General features: G+C 34.3%; 1 protein-coding gene across 4 annotated transcripts in view; it reads right to left on the reverse strand.

Moving 5' to 3' along the window:
* LOC145270053 (Golgi SNAP receptor complex member 1-like) overlaps nucleotides 1-16,689 on the reverse strand; it is a 109,722-nt gene extending 93,033 nt beyond the window's left edge. For 2 of the 4 annotated variants that reach the window (XM_080125658.1, XM_080125656.1), the window contains exon 1: nucleotides 16,617-16,689. In XM_080125658.1, the coding sequence (XP_079981784.1) occupies nucleotides 16,617-16,659 (43 nt within the window). In that variant the 5' untranslated portion in view covers nucleotides 16,660-16,689. The remainder of the gene's footprint in view (nucleotides 1-16,616) is intronic. The other 2 variants (XM_080125657.1, XM_080125655.1) reach the window with 1 other exon arrangement.
* Nucleotides 16,690-19,124: the final 2,435 nt, after the last annotated feature.

The following is a 19,124-nucleotide window of genomic DNA, read 5'->3' on the forward strand; positions in this document are numbered from 1 at the left end:
TGTTAGTTCCTTATAGACTCCGAAACGGCTGAACAGATTTTCTTTAAAATTTACAGAACTTTAGTGTAGAAGATGGGAGTGATCTTAGTTAAGTTTTGTCTCAGAATCACTTAGCAACAATAATAGAACGTTGGGTAAGTTAATAGTGTGTTTTTTTTTGGGGGGGGGGTTGGGGGGGGTTTGCAAGACGTGGTCTGTAGGTTCAAACTCTGCACGTAAATTTCTTAATATTTTTTCAATAACTGCAAAGAATTTTATAACTTGCAAATTTACGCTTCTTTTGTTTTGTCTTTTTTCAGGATGTGGTTTGTAGCTTCAAACCCCCTCACGTAAATTTCTTAATTTTTTTTTTTCGTTAACTGGAAAGAATTTTATATATAAAATAATTTTATAAAATAAACAGTAGGTTCTCTAGAATAACATATATTTTGGACTAAGTTACACTGCATGGAGACATGTGAAGCTTTCACCGATTTCGATGACAATAAAAATATAAGAGTGTGAAATATTCGTTGATCATCATTCAATCCTGGGTAATGTCGGGTTTCCCTGCTGGTCGTTGTAATAAATAGGGTAGCAAGGATTTAAGCACTTTGACAGAGAATCTGGAGTCAGTCTCGGAAATAGCTGAAGCAATTTACAATTTGAAATCCTTCTTTTCTATTTAAGGAAATTATTTCTACTTTATTTTTTGGGGATGTGTGAGGGAGAGAAGGGGGGCTAAATTTGGTGCTTGTGCAGAATAGTGACATTTTAAAGCAATACATTTTTGTCTGAAAACATTATTACGTATTCACGTGTCATTGGAACAATAAAATTGCCACCCTAGAAGAGACAACATAATTCCATTTCCGTTTGATGAAAACCGGTTTTCTTCTTTTTGTTGTAGACCATCTACTAGTTAGCTAGTTGTGCACGAATCCCAAGTGATAGGAGTCTTCTATCATGTCTGAAAGTGACACGATGTTCAACGAGCGAGATTGGAGATGTGCCACTGTACAACTCATGCTCTCCACTGATCCAAATTATGAAAACAGGACCATTGCCAGCACCCTCAAAATGCATCGTTGGATTGCCACGAAGAAGAGGGACGTGCCCAGGCTGATGAAAACAGTTCCGGCCACGGTTATGGTCTTTGGTGTGGTTTCAAGTGAGGGCCACATCATGCCGCCTCACATTTTCAAAGTCGGCTTGAAAGTCAACACCAAAGTGTACCTGGATGTGTTGAAGAGTGTGGTGATCCCCTAATGTAATCAGGTGGCCGCTAGCAGACCCTGGGTGTGGCAACAGGACTCAGCGCCGAGAGACCTATACTTGGGTTCAGAAAGAGTGCTCACTGCCGCCTCATTACCCTTCTCTTACTCCCCCTACTCTCCTGACCTAACCCTAGACTACTTTGTTTGGGCATACGTCAAAAACATCACCAACATGACCTCTCTCAACACCAAAACCAGCCTAATCGTTGCTATCCGCTAAGTATTCCCTGAGTTCTTGCCGGCGCTTGTAGAAAAGTTCCGGACCGTATTGAGGCAGTGATTGAGGCTGAAGGCGGCTACATTGTATAGATGTCAGCTCTACTACATAATCAAGTTACCTGAACTGATTTTTTCAATAAAAGTTTTAAAATAAAGCTGTAGTATTGTTTTCTTTCGGGCGACAATTTTATCGTTCGACGCTGTACAGAATGTGCTAGATCTATTTTTAACAAAAAATTAACCACATTTACATTTTGACATTTTATGTTTAAAAATATCAAATCCTTAATTAAAATCAGGGGAGATAATTCAGTTTGTCATACTGAATTTGTTGCACAACTCTTCGACATTAAAAACATACAATAAAACTCGATAATTGGATAAATGTTTTTTGGTCCCCTGTAAATTCACCCTTGTCTGTTCGGCCGTCCACACTTTTCTCAATAACTACGCCTTGGAATTTTTTTAAATTTTGCACAAACATTAAACATGATATGAGTAAAAAAAGTAACAGTCCCCCCCCCCGCTCCCTAGAGGTGCCTTTCAGGTTAAAATGGCTAAAATTAACACATTTGTGCTTATTAAAAAAAAAAAAAAATGGATGCCTTGGATTTTTATAAAACTTTCTGAAAAGTTGCAACCGACTGATTTCTATATAATTTTTTATACTTCGTGATAATTCTTGAGTGTACTCCAGGGGTTCTTTTAGGGCTAATAAAAACACTCCATTTTTGGGACTATTTACCATATTTGTCCAAAATTTTCTGTGTATGTCTATTTAGCAGTTTTGCATGGTGCTGAACTCAAATTTGAATATGTTAAGGCCTTGGAGACATTTGGGGCTGAAGGGGGGAGGGGCAAATGATGAATTCAGTCATTTCTTTTTTTGCATGGTGCAGAACTCAAATGTACATATGTTAAGGCCTAAAACTGCACCGTTTGTTCATTTTTACCAGGATTTGACGTCCCCTAGGGACTTTTGGGGCTAAATGGGAGGGGAGGGGGTAAATGCTGAACTTAGTCATTTTTTTTTTTTTTTGCCTCGCATGCTTCACTTGTTTTTTTACTGGATCATTTTTTTGTGATTTTTTGAATTCATACTAATTTCAACATGACACGTAAGTATGCAATAATGTTTTCACCTGAGTTGCGTTGGTTCAAAACATCACTAATCTGCACAAGAATCCTAAACTTTAAAAAAAAAAACTTAACCTTCCCATCTATATTTTTACGTTTTTGTTTTTTCACAGCTGTCAAATCCTGATCTACACCAATGATCTCCCAAAACACATACTTAAATCATTCGTTGACATCTATGCTGATGACATGACCATCTATGGCAACACATCAAAAGCTGTAAATGACAAAGTTCTCTCTGATTCTCTCTCCTCTGATCTTGAGCGCGTGGTTTAGTGGGGGGAAGACGTGGCTGGTTACCTTTAATGCATCTAAAACCAAACTCCTATCTTTACATCATCAATGCTCTGATCCCCATCTGGCATCAATTGAAATGGATGGCTCTCGTCTAGGAGAAGCCCCATGTTTTGACAAGCTTCTGGGATTGACCTTCACTCCTGATCTGAAATGGAACACGTACATCAGGTCTGTTGCCAAGGTTGCTGGATCCTTCTACCGCTCCAGAAGATATCTCACTACTGATGCAATTCTCTATCTATATAAAAGCCAAGTACGTCCAAGGATGGAATACTGCTCCATATCTGGGCAGGAGCTGCTAAAAACAGCCTATCCTTGACAGAGTACAAAGTACATTGGACAGCTGGAAAGTAGGCAAACGGAAGAGAGTTCCACAGGTATGCAGTTTTAAGAAAAAAGCTTTGTTCATGGAATCTACGTTTATGTTTAGGCACAGATAAAGAGTGGGGGGAATTATTGATAGTGTTTTCAGTTAGACGAGTGTTTTTCGTGAAAGTTTGTCAATTGTTGATTCCCATTTCAGTCACATAAATTATTTATATGAAAATGCTGAAATGAAAAGTTGAGAAAGAGGCTAGCAAAGGAAGAACGAGAACTCAAGTTTATAATTTTTTTGTTAAAGGACTGGGTTGAGTTATTGCTGTCTTTTTTTTTTTTTTTCCAAGCTGGGATTAAAAAGTTTTCGTTTTTATTTTTCTAAATTTTTGAGATGAGGATTAATTATTCGTGTTTATTGGTTTCTTCAGACTACTGGTCTCATCTTGAGCATTATTTTCACAATATTTCAAGGGTTTTTTTTTTTTTAATTACATTTTCACCCCAAACAAGGCACATTGCTACTTTGATGTAGGGGACTACTATCAGGGATCTAAGCTACAGGGATACTATGTAGGAAGTTGGGCAGCAAGATGTCGGTTCATGTTATACTTGAACTTTTGCATGTCAGTACAGTTGGGGAAGCAGGGAACCGAAAGGGAATTCCAAAGTCTAGTAGTTCTGAGAAAGAAACTATTAGAGCAGACTATTTTCTTACATCTAGGGATCTCTACTTTGTAGGGGTGTGATTTTGCTGCTTGCTGTGTTTGAGGAAGAAACTACTGGAGTAAAAGGCTTTCTTACAGCTGTGTAGGGGTGGGATTTAGCTGCTTGACGGATTTGTCGGGGGGTATTTACGTTGAGGAGGTACAAGTGCTTGCAGATTCACGATTAAAATACTTGAGGAATAGGCAGGGGTATGCTACATTTCGTCGATAGGACAGAGGCTGAAGCTTAGTTCAGGACCTATCAGGTTGGCGATTCTCTTTTGAACCTTGTCTAGGAGCGAGAGACAAGTAGCAGATGCACCAGCCCAAATATGACAGCAATACTCCATGCATGGGCGAATGGTGGCCTTGATAAAGTGGGACCGATTAGATTGACAACTCTTTTTTGGGTCCTATCCAAGAGAGAGTGGCTAGTGGTAGATGCACCAGCCAAGATGTGGCAACAATACTCCATGCATGGGCGAATGGTGGCCTTGTAAAGGTACAGGATACTCTAGCTCGATAGAGGGAACCCATCTTCTTTGCAGCAGCCTTTGCAATGTCCTCTATGCATTTGTTCCAGTTCATATTGCCCGCAAACGTTAGGCCGAGGAGTTTGAAGGTGGAATTCTCAGGTAGGGTGCTATTTGTCATGGATATAAGCAGATAAAGAGGTATCTTGTAATTGTTAAAGAAGAGCCGTTTAGTCTTACTAGCATTAAATGTTACCATCCATTTGCGGCCCCATTCCACTATAGTCTGGAGGTCATTTTCTAACGATTCTGCCATTGTCTTAGATTTATGTACATCTGTTCTTTCCTAATGCATGTTATAAAGCATTGTATCATCAGTAAATATACCCATCTCGGACACAATATTATCAGGGAGATCGTTAATGAATATCAGGAATACACTTAATTTATTTTTATTTCGGACTATTATTCTCATCTTTATTAGTTGTTGTTTTTGATCTTTTATTGGTTTGTTTATTCACAACGTTTCAGCCAACTATTCCTCTGGCCTTCATCAGGTGGTAACCGCGACGGATAGGAACTTCGAATCTCCTCGAGGAAACGTGGATTTATAAGATCAAAGAATCCAACCTTGATCGCTCCTTCGGGGCCCGTGGCGCAGTTGATAGAGACATTGAATCTCTACAGTTCCAGATGAACATTGTCTGAAGATAGCGGTTTCAATCCCACCCAAAGCGTGCCAGACGTTTACTTGGCCAAAAATGTGGTGAGACGACAACAACTATGGATGGCAGTGATGGCTGAGAATGCAGTTAGGAGATTCAAAGTTCCTATCCGTCGCGGTTACCACCTGACGAAGGCCAGAGGAATAGTTGGCCGAAACGTTGTGAATAAACAAATAAAAGATAAAAAGCAACAACTAATAAAGATGAGACTAGTAGTCCGAAATAAAAATAAAAATTAATATATAATGCTCATCTCAAAAATGAATTCCAATTAAGGAATAATAGGAATACACTTGTTGAGTATCTCTTACTCACAGCAAACTTGTATTGCCTTCAATGCACTTAACATACTTGAACCACCGAATAGAATTCTGGGTGGTCAACCCCAAACCCAGACATATCTCCCATTTCTTGACTGATTACTTTTTTTATAGTTGTCTTAGTTGACAAAATGGTGGCTGGAGAGGTGTCTTGTAATTGTAAAAGAAGCAGAAATGTCTTAAATCGAAGGAAGGTTGCTTGGCCAAGACACCATGTTGTAGTTTGCAAGGAAGCAGTTCAGTAGTAATGTGTTCCACAATTATTGGTTGGTTGGTTGGTTGTTTTTGTTTTACGGCATATCAACCCTTTTCGGGTTATCTAATGCCGAATCCAAAGATTTTGAAGAAAAATTTTTTTAATAGAATATATTTGTTGTTTTCACGTCGGTTTCTATTTAACCCATAGTTGGGACCCTAACAGGTACTACCACTCCGGGTCAGAGTGGACCTGGGAGCAATGGTAATTAAAGGGTGGCTCTACACTCCCCAAAGCCCACAAGCTGGGGCCTCACCACTGGTTATAGTTTAAGGTCATATCCAGGACCCTTAAATCGAAGGAAAGTTGCTTGGCCAAGAAAAAATTTGAAGCAGTTTATTAGGCAACATTTTTTTTTTTCACATGGAGGTCACCACTTATCAAGACCCGGAAGCCACTCGGGGATAAGGGTTATTGCATGTACAGTAATCAATGGGACAATATCGTAGTAATTGTTAGTATTGGAGATCTGATAAAGTGTTTTACTTAAGGGGACGGTTTATCAGGAATTTGTTTATGTTGGACTTGAAGACATCCAGGTTGTAGTCAGGTGGGAAACAGGCAAACTGAACAGAGTTCCACAGGCGTGAACTTCTAAAAAAGAAGCTTTGTTCATGGAATCTACGTTTTGATTTAGGTACAGATAAAGAGTGGTTTCTCGTGAAAGATTGGCGAGTGGGGACCAGAGATTGGAGCTCAGATGAGCACTTGCCATGGAAATAACGATAAAACAAAGACAGACTCGCAACGTCCCTTCTTTGGGAGAGAGGTTGCAGGGAAGAAAAAGGGCAGCCCCCACTAAGCCACAAAGTCTATTTTGTACTCTGTCAAGGCAGGATAGGCTGCTTTAAGTAGCTCCTGCCTAGATGTGGCAGTAGTTAGGGTTAGGGTTAGGGTTAGGGTTAGGGTTAGACGTACTGGGCTTTAGAGCTACTTACTATTAAATAATTTTCAATATTTGAATGAGATGCAGCCGTAAATTGCAACTTTTTGTTTATGTTGGACTTGAAGACATCCAAGTTGTAGTCAGGTGGGAAACAGGCAAACGGAAGAGAATTCCACAGTCGTGCACTTCTGAGCAAGAAGCTCTGCTCATGAAATCTACGTTGTTAAAGGAGAGCAGCTTAGTTTTACTAGCATTAAATGTTACCATCCATTTGCGGGCCCAGTCCACTATGGTCTGGAGGTCATTTTCTAACGATTCTGCCATTGTCTTAGATTTATGTACATCTTTGCAGCAGCCTTTGCAATGTCCTCTATGTATTTGTTCCACTGTATTAGATTTATGTACATCTGTTCTTCCGTCGTGCATGTTATAGAGTTTCGCATGTCCAAATACACAAGTGAATTAGAATGCTTGACTTTAAACTTTAATCATAAACAGAAATTGACAGCTTAAATACTTCAAAATCTCCTTCAAATAGCGAAGTAACGTGAGATATTCTCACAGTGGTTTTGCTCTTGGCAGAATGAAAAAAAAAACAATCAGAAATTACAATAGTGTCACTTTAAAACTTCAACGTAAATTTTATTAAAGTAAAAAAATCTAAGTTGGGAAGTAACAGGTAAGAATTTTCTTTATTTCTTTTATTTCTTGTCTCGAATAGCACATAGATTTTTTTCATGCATCAATTAAAAAAAATGACCCAAGTCAAACAATTGATGGAAAAACTAAGCATTAAAGTTCAATTAAGCATTAAAAAAATAACTTCTAATAATTATGTGAATAAAGGGAGACAATTTGTATATAGATCACATAATTATTAGAAGTTATATTTTTAATTGAAATAAATATATATAAATATATATATATATATATATATATTCAAGGGAGACAATTTGTATATAGATCACATAATTATTAGAAGTTATATTTTTAATTGAAATAAATATATATATAATATATATATATATATATATATATATATATATATTCAAGGGAGACAATTTGTATATAGATCACATAATTATTAGAAGTTATTTTTTTAATTGAAATAAATATATATATAATATATATATATATATATATATATATATATATATTCAAGGGAGACAATTTGTATATAGATCACATAATTATTAGAAGTTATTTTTTTAATTGAAATAAATATATATATAATATATATATATATATATATATATATTCAAGGGAGACAATTTGTATATAGATCACATAATTATTAGAAGTTATATTTTTAATTGAAATAAATATATATAAATATATATATATATATATATTCAAGGGAGACAATTTGTATATAGATCACATAATTATTAGAAGTTATATTTTTAATTGAAATAAATATATATATAATATATATATATATATATATTCAAGGGAGACAATTTGTATATAGATCACATAATTATTAGAAGTTATATTTTTAATTGAAATAAATATATATACATATATATATATATACATATATATATATATATAAATATATATACATATATATATATATACATATATATATATATATACATATATATATATATGCCGTTGTGTTGTTGTATCATAAAGGGGATCGTGCGTGTGATCGTCTCATCAGAGTTAACGTTGTGTGATCGTCTAATGGCCAGTCTATTAAATGATATGTTCATATGCCGTTGTGTGTGTGTGGTACATGTATTTTTCAATAAACCTTCTGCGTCTTGGATGTTGGTCCATCTGGAAATCTCTTGTCTTGGAGGGGAGACTTGGTACCTGTTTTGGACGAAGATTCAATCACTCCAAAACGAATTGGTTTTATAGTTTTGTTTCACTTTCCAGATGTCTCGCAAAAGGATAGAAAGTGAATCTCTGGCCTGCATGGTTTCTCTTGGCCTCATTTCTACACACGTCAGCGTCCCCCCCCCAACAGTGAAGGGGGAGGAGACGACTGTGAAGTCGTCCGTCGCCTTTTAAGTCCAAATTCAATCTCTTCAATTCAGCTCACATGCAATCTGATCAGCTGACCCTGACTTCCGGTCAACGTGTCTACAATATAATTTCTCTCTCGATCCATTCTATAACAATAGTTCATCTTCGCAATATGCTGGATACAAAACTCCGCTGTCGAAGAAAAGCTGCAAAAAGGTCGATGAGTTAAGTGATGCCTTACAAAGTCTTGGGGAGACTCCATGTTTTGACAAGCTTCTGGGCTTGACCTTTACTCCTGATCTTAAATGGAACATGTACATCAAATCTGTTGCCAACGCCACTGGAAAAATGGTCGGATCCTTCTATTGATCCAGTAGATATCTCACTGCTGATGCAATTCTTTATCTATATAAGAGCCAGGTACGTCCAAGGATGGAGGACTGTTGCCACATCTGGCCAGGAGCTGCTAGAAAGGACTTATCCTGCCTTGATAGTGTTCAAAATAGACAGAAGAGATGTTGCGAGTTTGTCTCTGCTGTATCATTATTTTCATGGAAAGTGTTCAACTGAGCTTCAATCTATGACCCCCCCCCCTTCGCCAAACTTTCACAAGAAACACTCGTCTAGCTGAAAACACTATCAATAATCCCCCCCCTTTATCTGTGCCTAAACGTAAACATAGATTCCATGAACATAGCATGCCTGTGGAATTGTCTTCCGTTTTCCTGCTTTCCAGTTGACTACAATATGGTTGTGTTCAAGTCCAACGTAAACAAGTTCTTGATGAGCCGTTCCACTTGTTAACAAATTTATCGAATTTCCATTACTAACAATTACTATATTGTCCAATTGTCTACTGTAAACTCTTTAACCCTTATCCTCGAGGGGCCTCTTAGCCTTGATAATTCGCGATGCCTATGCAAAAAAAAAAAAAAAAAAAAAAAAAAAAAAAAAGGAAAAATGTTCACTGTACATAACCATTTGAATGGCGGCCAAAGGACAGGTCAAAATATAAACCATAATTTCATCTCTGAGAGACATTATATTGTAATAATGAAAGTCGATTAATTCACAGAACATAACAGTGCGATTAATATTTTTTAAAATAAATTTTTCCTTATTACATTTTAACCCCAAACAAGGCACATTGCCACTTTGGTGTAGGGGGCTACTATCAGCAGCAACAACTACTGGGGCTCTATGTAGGGATTTGGGTAGCAAGATGTCTGTTCACGTTGCACTTGAATTTCTGCATGTCAGTTCTGTTGGGGAAGCAGGGACCTGGAATGGAATTCCAAAGTCTAGCGGTTCTGGGGAAGAAACTACTGGAGTAGAAAGATCTTTTACATCTAGGGATCTCTACTGTGTGGGGGTGGGATTTAGCAGCCTGTCGGGTTTGTCGAGGGTGTTCACGTCGTGGGGGCAAAAGTGTTTGCAGTTCGTCAGAGCATTCACCATTAAAATACTTGTAGAACATGCAGAGGGATGCAACATTTCGTCGATGGGACAGAGGCTGAAGCTTAGATGCCAGTTCAGGGCCTATCAGATTTGCGACTCTTTTGAACCTTGTCAAGGAGCGAGAGACTAGTAGCAGATGCACCAGCCCAAATATGACAGCAATACTCCATACATGGGCGAATGGTGGCCTTATAGATGTACAGGATACTTGCGGGTGTTAGTAGTTTTCTAGAACGGTAGAGAGAGCCTACCTTCTTCGCAGCAGCCCTGGCAACGCTTTCAATGTAATTGTTCCAACTCATGTTTCCTGTGAACATTAAGCCAAGGAGTTTGAAAGATGTACTCTCAGATAAAGCTACCCAACTTAAGGGCAGTGGTGTTTGCAAATGGTAATAACATTTCGCCTCACATTAAGGCATTAAAATGTCTCGATAAGACAAAGTGGTTTTGAGGTTACAAGCCTCGAGTGAGTTTTCATATGTCCATCTCAACCTGTTGTCTGTGTGAAAACTGGTGGTCTGAGAAGATAAATTTGGCGCCAAGAATACCCTAGGCAGTTAGTAAGAACAATCAATCTGATAGGTTCCAACAATATCGTGGGTGGTTAAACCGACCAATGAGAAGCCTGCTTATTCCTGCAAAATTTCTCACAGTAAACACGGTTCCTATTCACAATGCCTCCCCACAGGACAGAGTTAGACACCAGGGTCGTTTTTTTTAACGTGGACAAAAGGAACAAAAATTAAAAATTGTCTCAGTTGTGAACAACTTCTCCTCCAAGACAGAGAACAAGAAATTGAAGTGCAGCATTAGCAGTGTCAGAAATTTCGTCAAAACTATTGAATAATTCCACCCACTATCTTTCGAAGCTTATAACTCCTCGAAAAATGTAATTCAAGCCCTAATTTTTTTTCTTCAATTAAAGGAGCAAGGACCAAGGTTTCATTAAAAAAAAAAAACACACAAAAACAAACAACGTTGTTTTTTTTTTAAAAAAGGTTTTAAACTTCGGACTTTAAAGGTAAATTTCTAAAAAACACTACTTTTTTTTTGTTTTAAATTTGAATATATTATTTATTGATCTTTTATCTTCAATTTGTGATATATAAAACTTTGGTACATAAATTATTTACTTTTTAATAGACATTTAAAAATGGGGGGGGCGTGAATTAAAAAAAAAAACGTTTGTCCAAAATATTATATTCGGTTTATTGGAAAGAGCATAACATTTCACGTTGACCCTGAAAATATCGTAAAAATAGAATCAATAGAAAAATTCTGATAGATATTTAAAGTTTAAAAATTGAAAAATAATGAACTCGTAACATTCAATTAATTTCATTACTATTTTTTTTTTAAATATTTCTATTACTTTTTATACAACTTTAATAGTTTATTTTGGAAGTATAATCCATAAAGAAAATAAACAACCCACTTTTAAAAGAGAAATTACGAATTTTTTATATTTTATTTGCAGTTTCGTGTTAAGGGTGTCAAAAATTCCTACAAAAATTCTGATACACTTAGTGCAGTATCTGAAGAACAGATACTACACTGTGATCTTGGCCCAAAGGCCAGTTAACACGGTTCCCCCATTATTATTATAGATTTAAAAAAAAAAAAAAAAAGAAGCCTAATACTGACTTCTACTTTCCTAAGCAAAATTTATGTGATTTTGAAGCAATTTCAAATTTTAATCACAAACGTCAAATATTATATACTTCCGTTGTGTCAGCCGAACAGGGGTCGATAACTCGTACCTTTCTAAAAGTTTGTGCAAAGACAATCCCTTGGAAGGGGTTTTTGAACAAATAAGGGAACTCTATCCCTTGTAACTGTGCAAAAAAACTATATTCCAAAAAGGTTTCAATAAAAACCACTCATTGGAAAAAAAAAAACAATATTATTAAAAAATTTATATGAAATTTTTATAAATAAATAAATAAAAACTTCTATATTAAAATTCAATTTTACTACATTGACAAACCAAAGTTATATTTGATATATGTTCATCATACAATCTTACTGTGAAAAAAATACAATTTTTTTGTAAAAAAAAAAAAAATAAATAAATAAAAAAGAAAAAAATTCTTAAATAAATAAATAAATGTTTCATGTTGTTAAAATTCTATTTTGCTGCATTTACAAACCAAAAATATATTTTCATACATTAAACCATTCATTGGAAAGAAATCATGGTATTTTTTTTTAGATTAGGTGTGTCAGACATTTCGTGAAAAATATTGAATAATTCCACCCAGACTTTCCAAGCATATAACTACTCGAAAAATGTAATTCAAAACCTATTTTTTTTTTTTTTTCAATTAAAAGGAGCAAGGACCAAGGTTTCATTAAAAAAACACACACAAAAACAAACAACATTGCTTTTGTTTAAAAAAGGTTTTAAACTTCGGACTTTACAGGTAAATTTCTAAAAAAACACTATTTTTTTTTGTTTTAAATTTGAATATATTTATCTTTTATCTTCAATTTGTGATATATAAAACTTTGGTACATGAATTAATTATTTACTTTTTAATAGACATTTGAAAATGGGGGGGGGGCGTGAATTAAAAAAAAAAAACGTTTGTCTAAAATATTATATTCGGTTTATTGGAAAGAGCATAAAATTTCACATTAACCCTGAAAATATCGTAAAAATTGAATCAATAGAAAAATTTTGATAGATTTTTAAAGTTTAAAAATTGAAAAATATTGAGTTCGTAAAATTCATTACTGTTTTTTAAAAAATAAAAAAAAATATTTCTATTAGTTTTTATACAACTTTAATAGTTTATTTTGGAAGTATAATCCATAAAGAAAATAAACAACCCACTTTGAAAAGAGAAATTACGAGTTTTTTATATTTTATTCGCAGTTTCGTGTTAGGGGTGTCAAAAATTCCTACAAAAATTCTGATACACCTAGTCCACCTCCACAATTTTCTTTCAAATGACAACTTTTAAAGGTTTTCGACTATGCTGAATACGAAAATCGCATTGAAATTTTACAGAAATAAGTAGTTATCGAGAAATTATATTAATACATTAAAATTATATTTTGATATATTTTTTAATTCAATAAATGTTTCGACTTCCATATTTTTTTTGTGCTTGTTTCGTTATTAGATATTTTTGCATTCTCGTAAACACTTTATATTTGAAATTCACATAATGGCCGCTAGATGTCATTTCTCTTTCGAAGAACAGGAGTCGATAACTCGTCTGTGTTGCTAATATGTCTCTGTCATGCAGAAGTGCCATCGTTTTAATCAAATTCTATTTTTCTTTTTCTTTAATAAATAATTTTCTACCTTATCTATTTTTCGTAATTTTTGGATATAATCATCTAAAAAATACGAGGAATACGTAGATACCACTGATTTCATGTGAAATTCAGTATTACGATTTCCGAAATCTCGTCCCAATAGTGAAGAAGCGTTACAACGAATTTTAACGCCATAAAAAATAAAATAAATTTTTCGTTCCGAGTTATGTCCCCTCTTCAGTTTACTTTATAACATCTAAGAAAAATGCGATTTTACCCAATTTTCCGTAAAAATTACTTTTAACTAAAAATAACTTTCTATTCAAGGAATTTTCGTAATTTTTTTAGCTATATTTTTTTTTAGATTAGGTCCACCCCACCTCCACAATTTTCTTTTAAATAACAACTTTTATAGGTTTTTGACTATGCTGAATACGAAAATTGCACTGAAATTTTGCAGAAATAATTAGTTATCGAGATATAAAAAGTTGTATTATGCATTGTATTTTTTGGCGGCCATCTTTTTTATGCGCATGCAATATGAGTAGATTTGTTTATGGTGCACTTACTGATCCGTGCTATTTTTTAAATAGTATTTTCAAGTTTAATTAAAGTTATACGATGTCCGTTTTTATTAAATTGTTAGGTGAAAGTACAGAATAAGTACACAACACAACACTCTCCCGTCCCCATGTTAAGAATGGCTTTCAAAATAATAATTATTTCAGCACGAATCAATAAGTGCATGCATGAGTACCAAAATTAGGTACTTGTACAGTTTAATCAAGACATTAAAAAAATGAAAATATCGAAAAACGTTTATATTGTATGTATTCGTTACAGCGAAAAAACAATTTGTTATGATACCAAGCAAAAGGTTCGATTTTTAGGAAGAAAAGCTAGAATTAAAGATGAGGAGGGAGTGTCGGCGCTTTAGATTGAGTTATCTCCCCGTGACGTGTTCAAAAAATTAAAAGATGTCTGCCTTCAACGTGCTATCATAAAAACGTGTTTTTCCACTGTAAAAAAAAAAAACAAAAAAAACAAACTACTCAATCCAATTAAGTGAAAAAATTTCGGGTTTGTATTACTGTACACATAGATTCGAAAAAGTTGTCAAAAAACAAATATATAACAAATAAATGTTATAAAAGGCAAGATAAGTTACTTTTCTACCAAACGGGATAAAATTTTCGTGTTTTTATTCAATGTAACATGTTTATTCAGCTCGAAAACCATACAGTGTTTACCGATGTATTGGAACATTCAAGATGGCGTTTGATTCTCTCTTTAACACGGTAAGTTTGGGAAAAGGTGTTATAAATAAAAAACCGGTTAAAATACTGTTAAAAACTCGTTCAATATATGTTACCGTGACATAGGTTGACATATATTCGGCGGGTTTTTAATAGTATTTTGTATAGTTTATTATTTATAACATCTTTTCCCAAACTTACCGTGTTAAAGAGGGTGTGAGACGCCATCTTGAATTTTCCAATACATCGGTAAACACTGTATGTTTTTCGAGCTGAATAAACATGTTACATTGAATAAAAACAAAAAAAATGTATCCAGTTTGGTAGAAAAGTAACTTATCTTGCCTTTGATAATATTTATTTGTTATATATTTGTTTTTTGACAACTTTTTCGAATCTATGTGTACAGTAATACAAACCCTACTTTTCTACCTAAATGGATATATTTTTCGTGTTTTTATTCAATGTAACATGTTTATTCAGCTCGAAAAGCATACAGTGTTTACCGATGTATTGGAAAATTCAAAATGGCGCCCGACTCTCTCTTTAACACGGTAAGTTCGGGAAAAGGTGTTATAAATAATAAACTAGACAAAATACTGTTAGAAATTCGCTCAATATATGTTACCGTGACACAGGTTGACATATATTCGGTGGTTTTTTACAGTAATACAAACCCAACATCTTTTTCAGAAATCTTCAGTTCAAAACGGACACGTATAACATAACCTTTCTTCGATATTATCATTTTTTAATGTCTTGATTAAACTGTATAAGTACCCCCCCTCCCCAATGGCCCAGTAGATGTTCTGCTAGAAGCATTTTAAATAAAAAAAATAAAAAAATAAATCAGCCACAATTACGTTCCCAGATATCGTGTTTAAAGATGGCGGACCCTTAATTTAAGATAATGGTTATCTCCCTTGTTTGTCATACTAAATTGGTCGCATAACTCTTCTACATTAAAACATAAGATACAGGTAAATGTATAATTTAGCGGCGTAAATTATTTCATTTTTACTTGAAATTATTTTTTCAGAATTTATACTAATTTCGACATGACACGTAAGTAGGTAATAATGTTTTCACCTGAAGTGCGTTCGTTTGAAAGCTCACCAATGTAAACAACCACCAAAAATAATTATTTTAAAAAGATTTTTGTTTTATTTATTTAAGCTTACAAAGGAAACAATTTATTTACTTATTATTTATGGGTTTGTATTACTGACACAGGTTCGAAAAAGTTGTCAAAAAACAAATATATAACAAATAAATGTTATCAAAGGCAAGATAAGTTACTTTTCTACCAAACTGGATATATTTTTCGTGTTTTTATTCAATATAACATGTTTATTCAGCTCGAAAACCATACAGTGTTTACCGATGTATTGGAAAATTCAAGATGGCGTCTGACTCCCTCTTTAACACGGTAAGTTTCGGAAAAGGTGTTATAAATAAAAAACTGGTTAAAATACTGTTAAAAACTCGCTCAATATATATTACCGTGACATAGCTTGACATATATTCGGCGGGTTTTTAATAGTATTTTTTCTAGTTTTTTATTTATAACACATTTTCCGAAACTTACCGTGTTAAAGAGAGAGTCTGGCGCCATTTTGAATTTTCCAATACATCGGTAAACACTGTATGCTTTTCGAGCTAAATAAACATGTTACATTAAATAAAAACACTAAAAATATATCCAGTTAGGTAGAAAAGTAATTTATCTTGCCTTTGATAACATTTATTTGTTATATATTTGTTTTTTTTGACAACTTTTTCGAATCTATGTGTACAGTAATACAAACCCGAAACAATTTATTTATTTATTATTATTTTTTTTTTTTTTTAATATTAATACCCCAAAACTAAACATACATTTAGTTTAAGCAAAGCACTCCCAATATTTCCGGGTAAATTCTATTTTTACTACGGCAATATCGTGTCTGTCGTTGTCTAATAATTAAACCAACCCCAGAAAAGAGGGTCCAAACATTGAGTTTTGACTATCGAAAAGACAAACAACAATCGCCGCTCAAAATCAATAACAAACACGTATAAACTCACCTTCCCACAGATTACCCATGTCGGCCATATTTTCTGTGTACATTCGACTAAAGGTTGTCGGGAGAAAAACAAAACGAATTATTTAAAAAATTCTAGTTTTTTTATTTACAAACACAAAACCCCTATTATTTAAAGATATTAGTACGAAAAATTATATATTTATTAAAATTATTGCTTATTTTATCATTTATTTATTTATTTATTTATTTCCCACTGGCGACGTTGACAGTGATGACGTCACATCTTACACAATACGTCTCATAATAAACACAATGACTCGACAAGTTTTGAAAACAAAGTTGGCAACAGTTTTTGTTTTTTTTTAATTCTAACCTCATGAAACAAAGTGTCTTATTAATTACGGAAGTATTATTTGTTCATTATACAAATCGTGGTGTCTCGTCTGTTTCCGTAAACGAGCCACGGAAACGGCCGAAAAGCAGACGAGACAAAATGAGACGCTCAAAGAGAGTAAAGATAAATTAAGCACGTTTGTTCGTTATGATACCATCCTCAGAGGCAGTAACTCCCCTGCAGTACATGTACGTTCGTCCAGATGCTATCATCCCAGGCATTACCATGTCCTTGAAGTGTAGTATGAGTTCATTCCATTCTGCCGGACTTTACTTCCTTTTTGGGGGAGAGGGGAGGTAGTAATAAAATTTCTGTTAGTACAGATATTAAATATATATATAAAGTAGGTATATATATATATATATATATATATATATATATATATATATATATATACACACTAGCAAAAGTACCCGTTGTTGACTGGGTTCAAAACCAGCCTAAAGAAAATGGACTCTGATTTATGAAAGTATGATAGGTTATGAAAAGGAAGGGTTGTAAAGAGATAGCTTCGAATTTGGGGGTATCAAAACCAAAGCAAAATATGATAAAAGTAAAAATAAAATAGATAAACCCCATAATTTATTATTCCATACCTATTCACACTGAACACTTATCACAATATTCTGTGGATCTATATTAAAAAACCTTGTTAAACTTTGTGACATATTTCCATTCTATGGAGGTCAGGTGCGAACGAACACCCCATAATTTTATTATACCATATTTCTTCAAACTGAAACATAATTATCAAAGTATACTTACGCAGATAGATATGAAAAGTCTTTATTAAAGTTTGTGCCTATTTCCATTCTATGGAGACCAGGCGCTATTGCAGACCCCACAATTTTATTATACCATCCCTATTTAAGTTAAAACATACTTATCAAAGTGTTCTTATGTACGTCTATATCAAAAACACTTGTAAACGTTTTTTTTTTAATTTTTAAATTTTTTATTTCCATACTTTGTGGACGAGGCGCGTACGCAGACTCCACAATTTTAATGAATCATCATTATGCCAGATCAAACATACCCATTCCTGTGTCTTGATACATCTTCAATCATTATATGTAATCAGTTTTTTTAAATAGTCAACCATATAGGAGCTAGTCTATTCGTGACCAGTCACACACACACACACACACACACACACACACACACACACACACATTCAGCTTTATATTATATATATATATATATATATATATATATATATATATATATATATATATATATATATATGTAGGGGCTACTATCAGGGGAAACATCTACTGGAGTACTATGTAGGGATTTGGGCAGCGAGATGTTGGTTCACGTTGCACTTGAACTTATGCATGTCAGTACAGTTGGGGAAGCAGTGACCTGGAATGGAATTCCAAAGTCTAGCAGTTCTGGGGAAGAAACTACTGGAGTAGAAAGATCTTTTACATCTAAGGATCTCTACAGTGTCGGGGTGGGATTATGATTCCCGAAAGGATGAAGCAACACTAGTGTCTGTAGATATAAAAAAATCAATTATAGTAATACTTATGTTAGCCCATTTAAGAACTTTTTTTTTTTTTACATAGGCATCACCACATTATCAAGGCCAAGAGGCCACTCAAGGATAAGGGTTAAAGAGTGTACAGTAGAAATTGGACAATATATCATTAGTAATGAAAATTTGGTAAATTTGATAACTTATATAGAACGGCTCATCAAGAACTTATTTACGTTAGACTTGAAGACAACCATATTGTAGTGAGCCGGAAAGCAGGAAAACGGAAGACAATTCCACAGGCGTGCAGTTCTAAGAAAGAAGCTTTGTTCATGGAATCTACGTTTAGGTTTAGGCACAGATAAAGAGTGGGGGAAATTATTGATAGTGTTTACAGCTAGACGAGTGTTTCTTGTGAAAGTTTGGCGAGGGGGGACCATAGATTGAAGCTCAGTCGAACACTTTCCATGAAAATAACGATACATCAGAGACAAACTCGCAACGTCTCTTCTGTGAGATAGAGGTTGCAAGGAAGAGAAAAGGACATCTCCTACGAGGTTCTTATTGTTGAGCAACTTGAGCACTCTAAGTTGAAGTTTAAAGTCATCACTTAAGCTTAAATGCGCAGATCATGATGTCATAATCATTAGGCCATTATCAGCGTCTCGACATTT

The sequence above is a fragment of the Euprymna scolopes genome, chromosome 46 (assembly GCF_053919585.1).
Source record: "Euprymna scolopes isolate OS-2025 chromosome 46, ASM5391958v1, whole genome shotgun sequence".
Taxonomy (NCBI): domain Eukaryota; kingdom Metazoa; phylum Mollusca; class Cephalopoda; order Sepiida; family Sepiolidae; genus Euprymna; species Euprymna scolopes.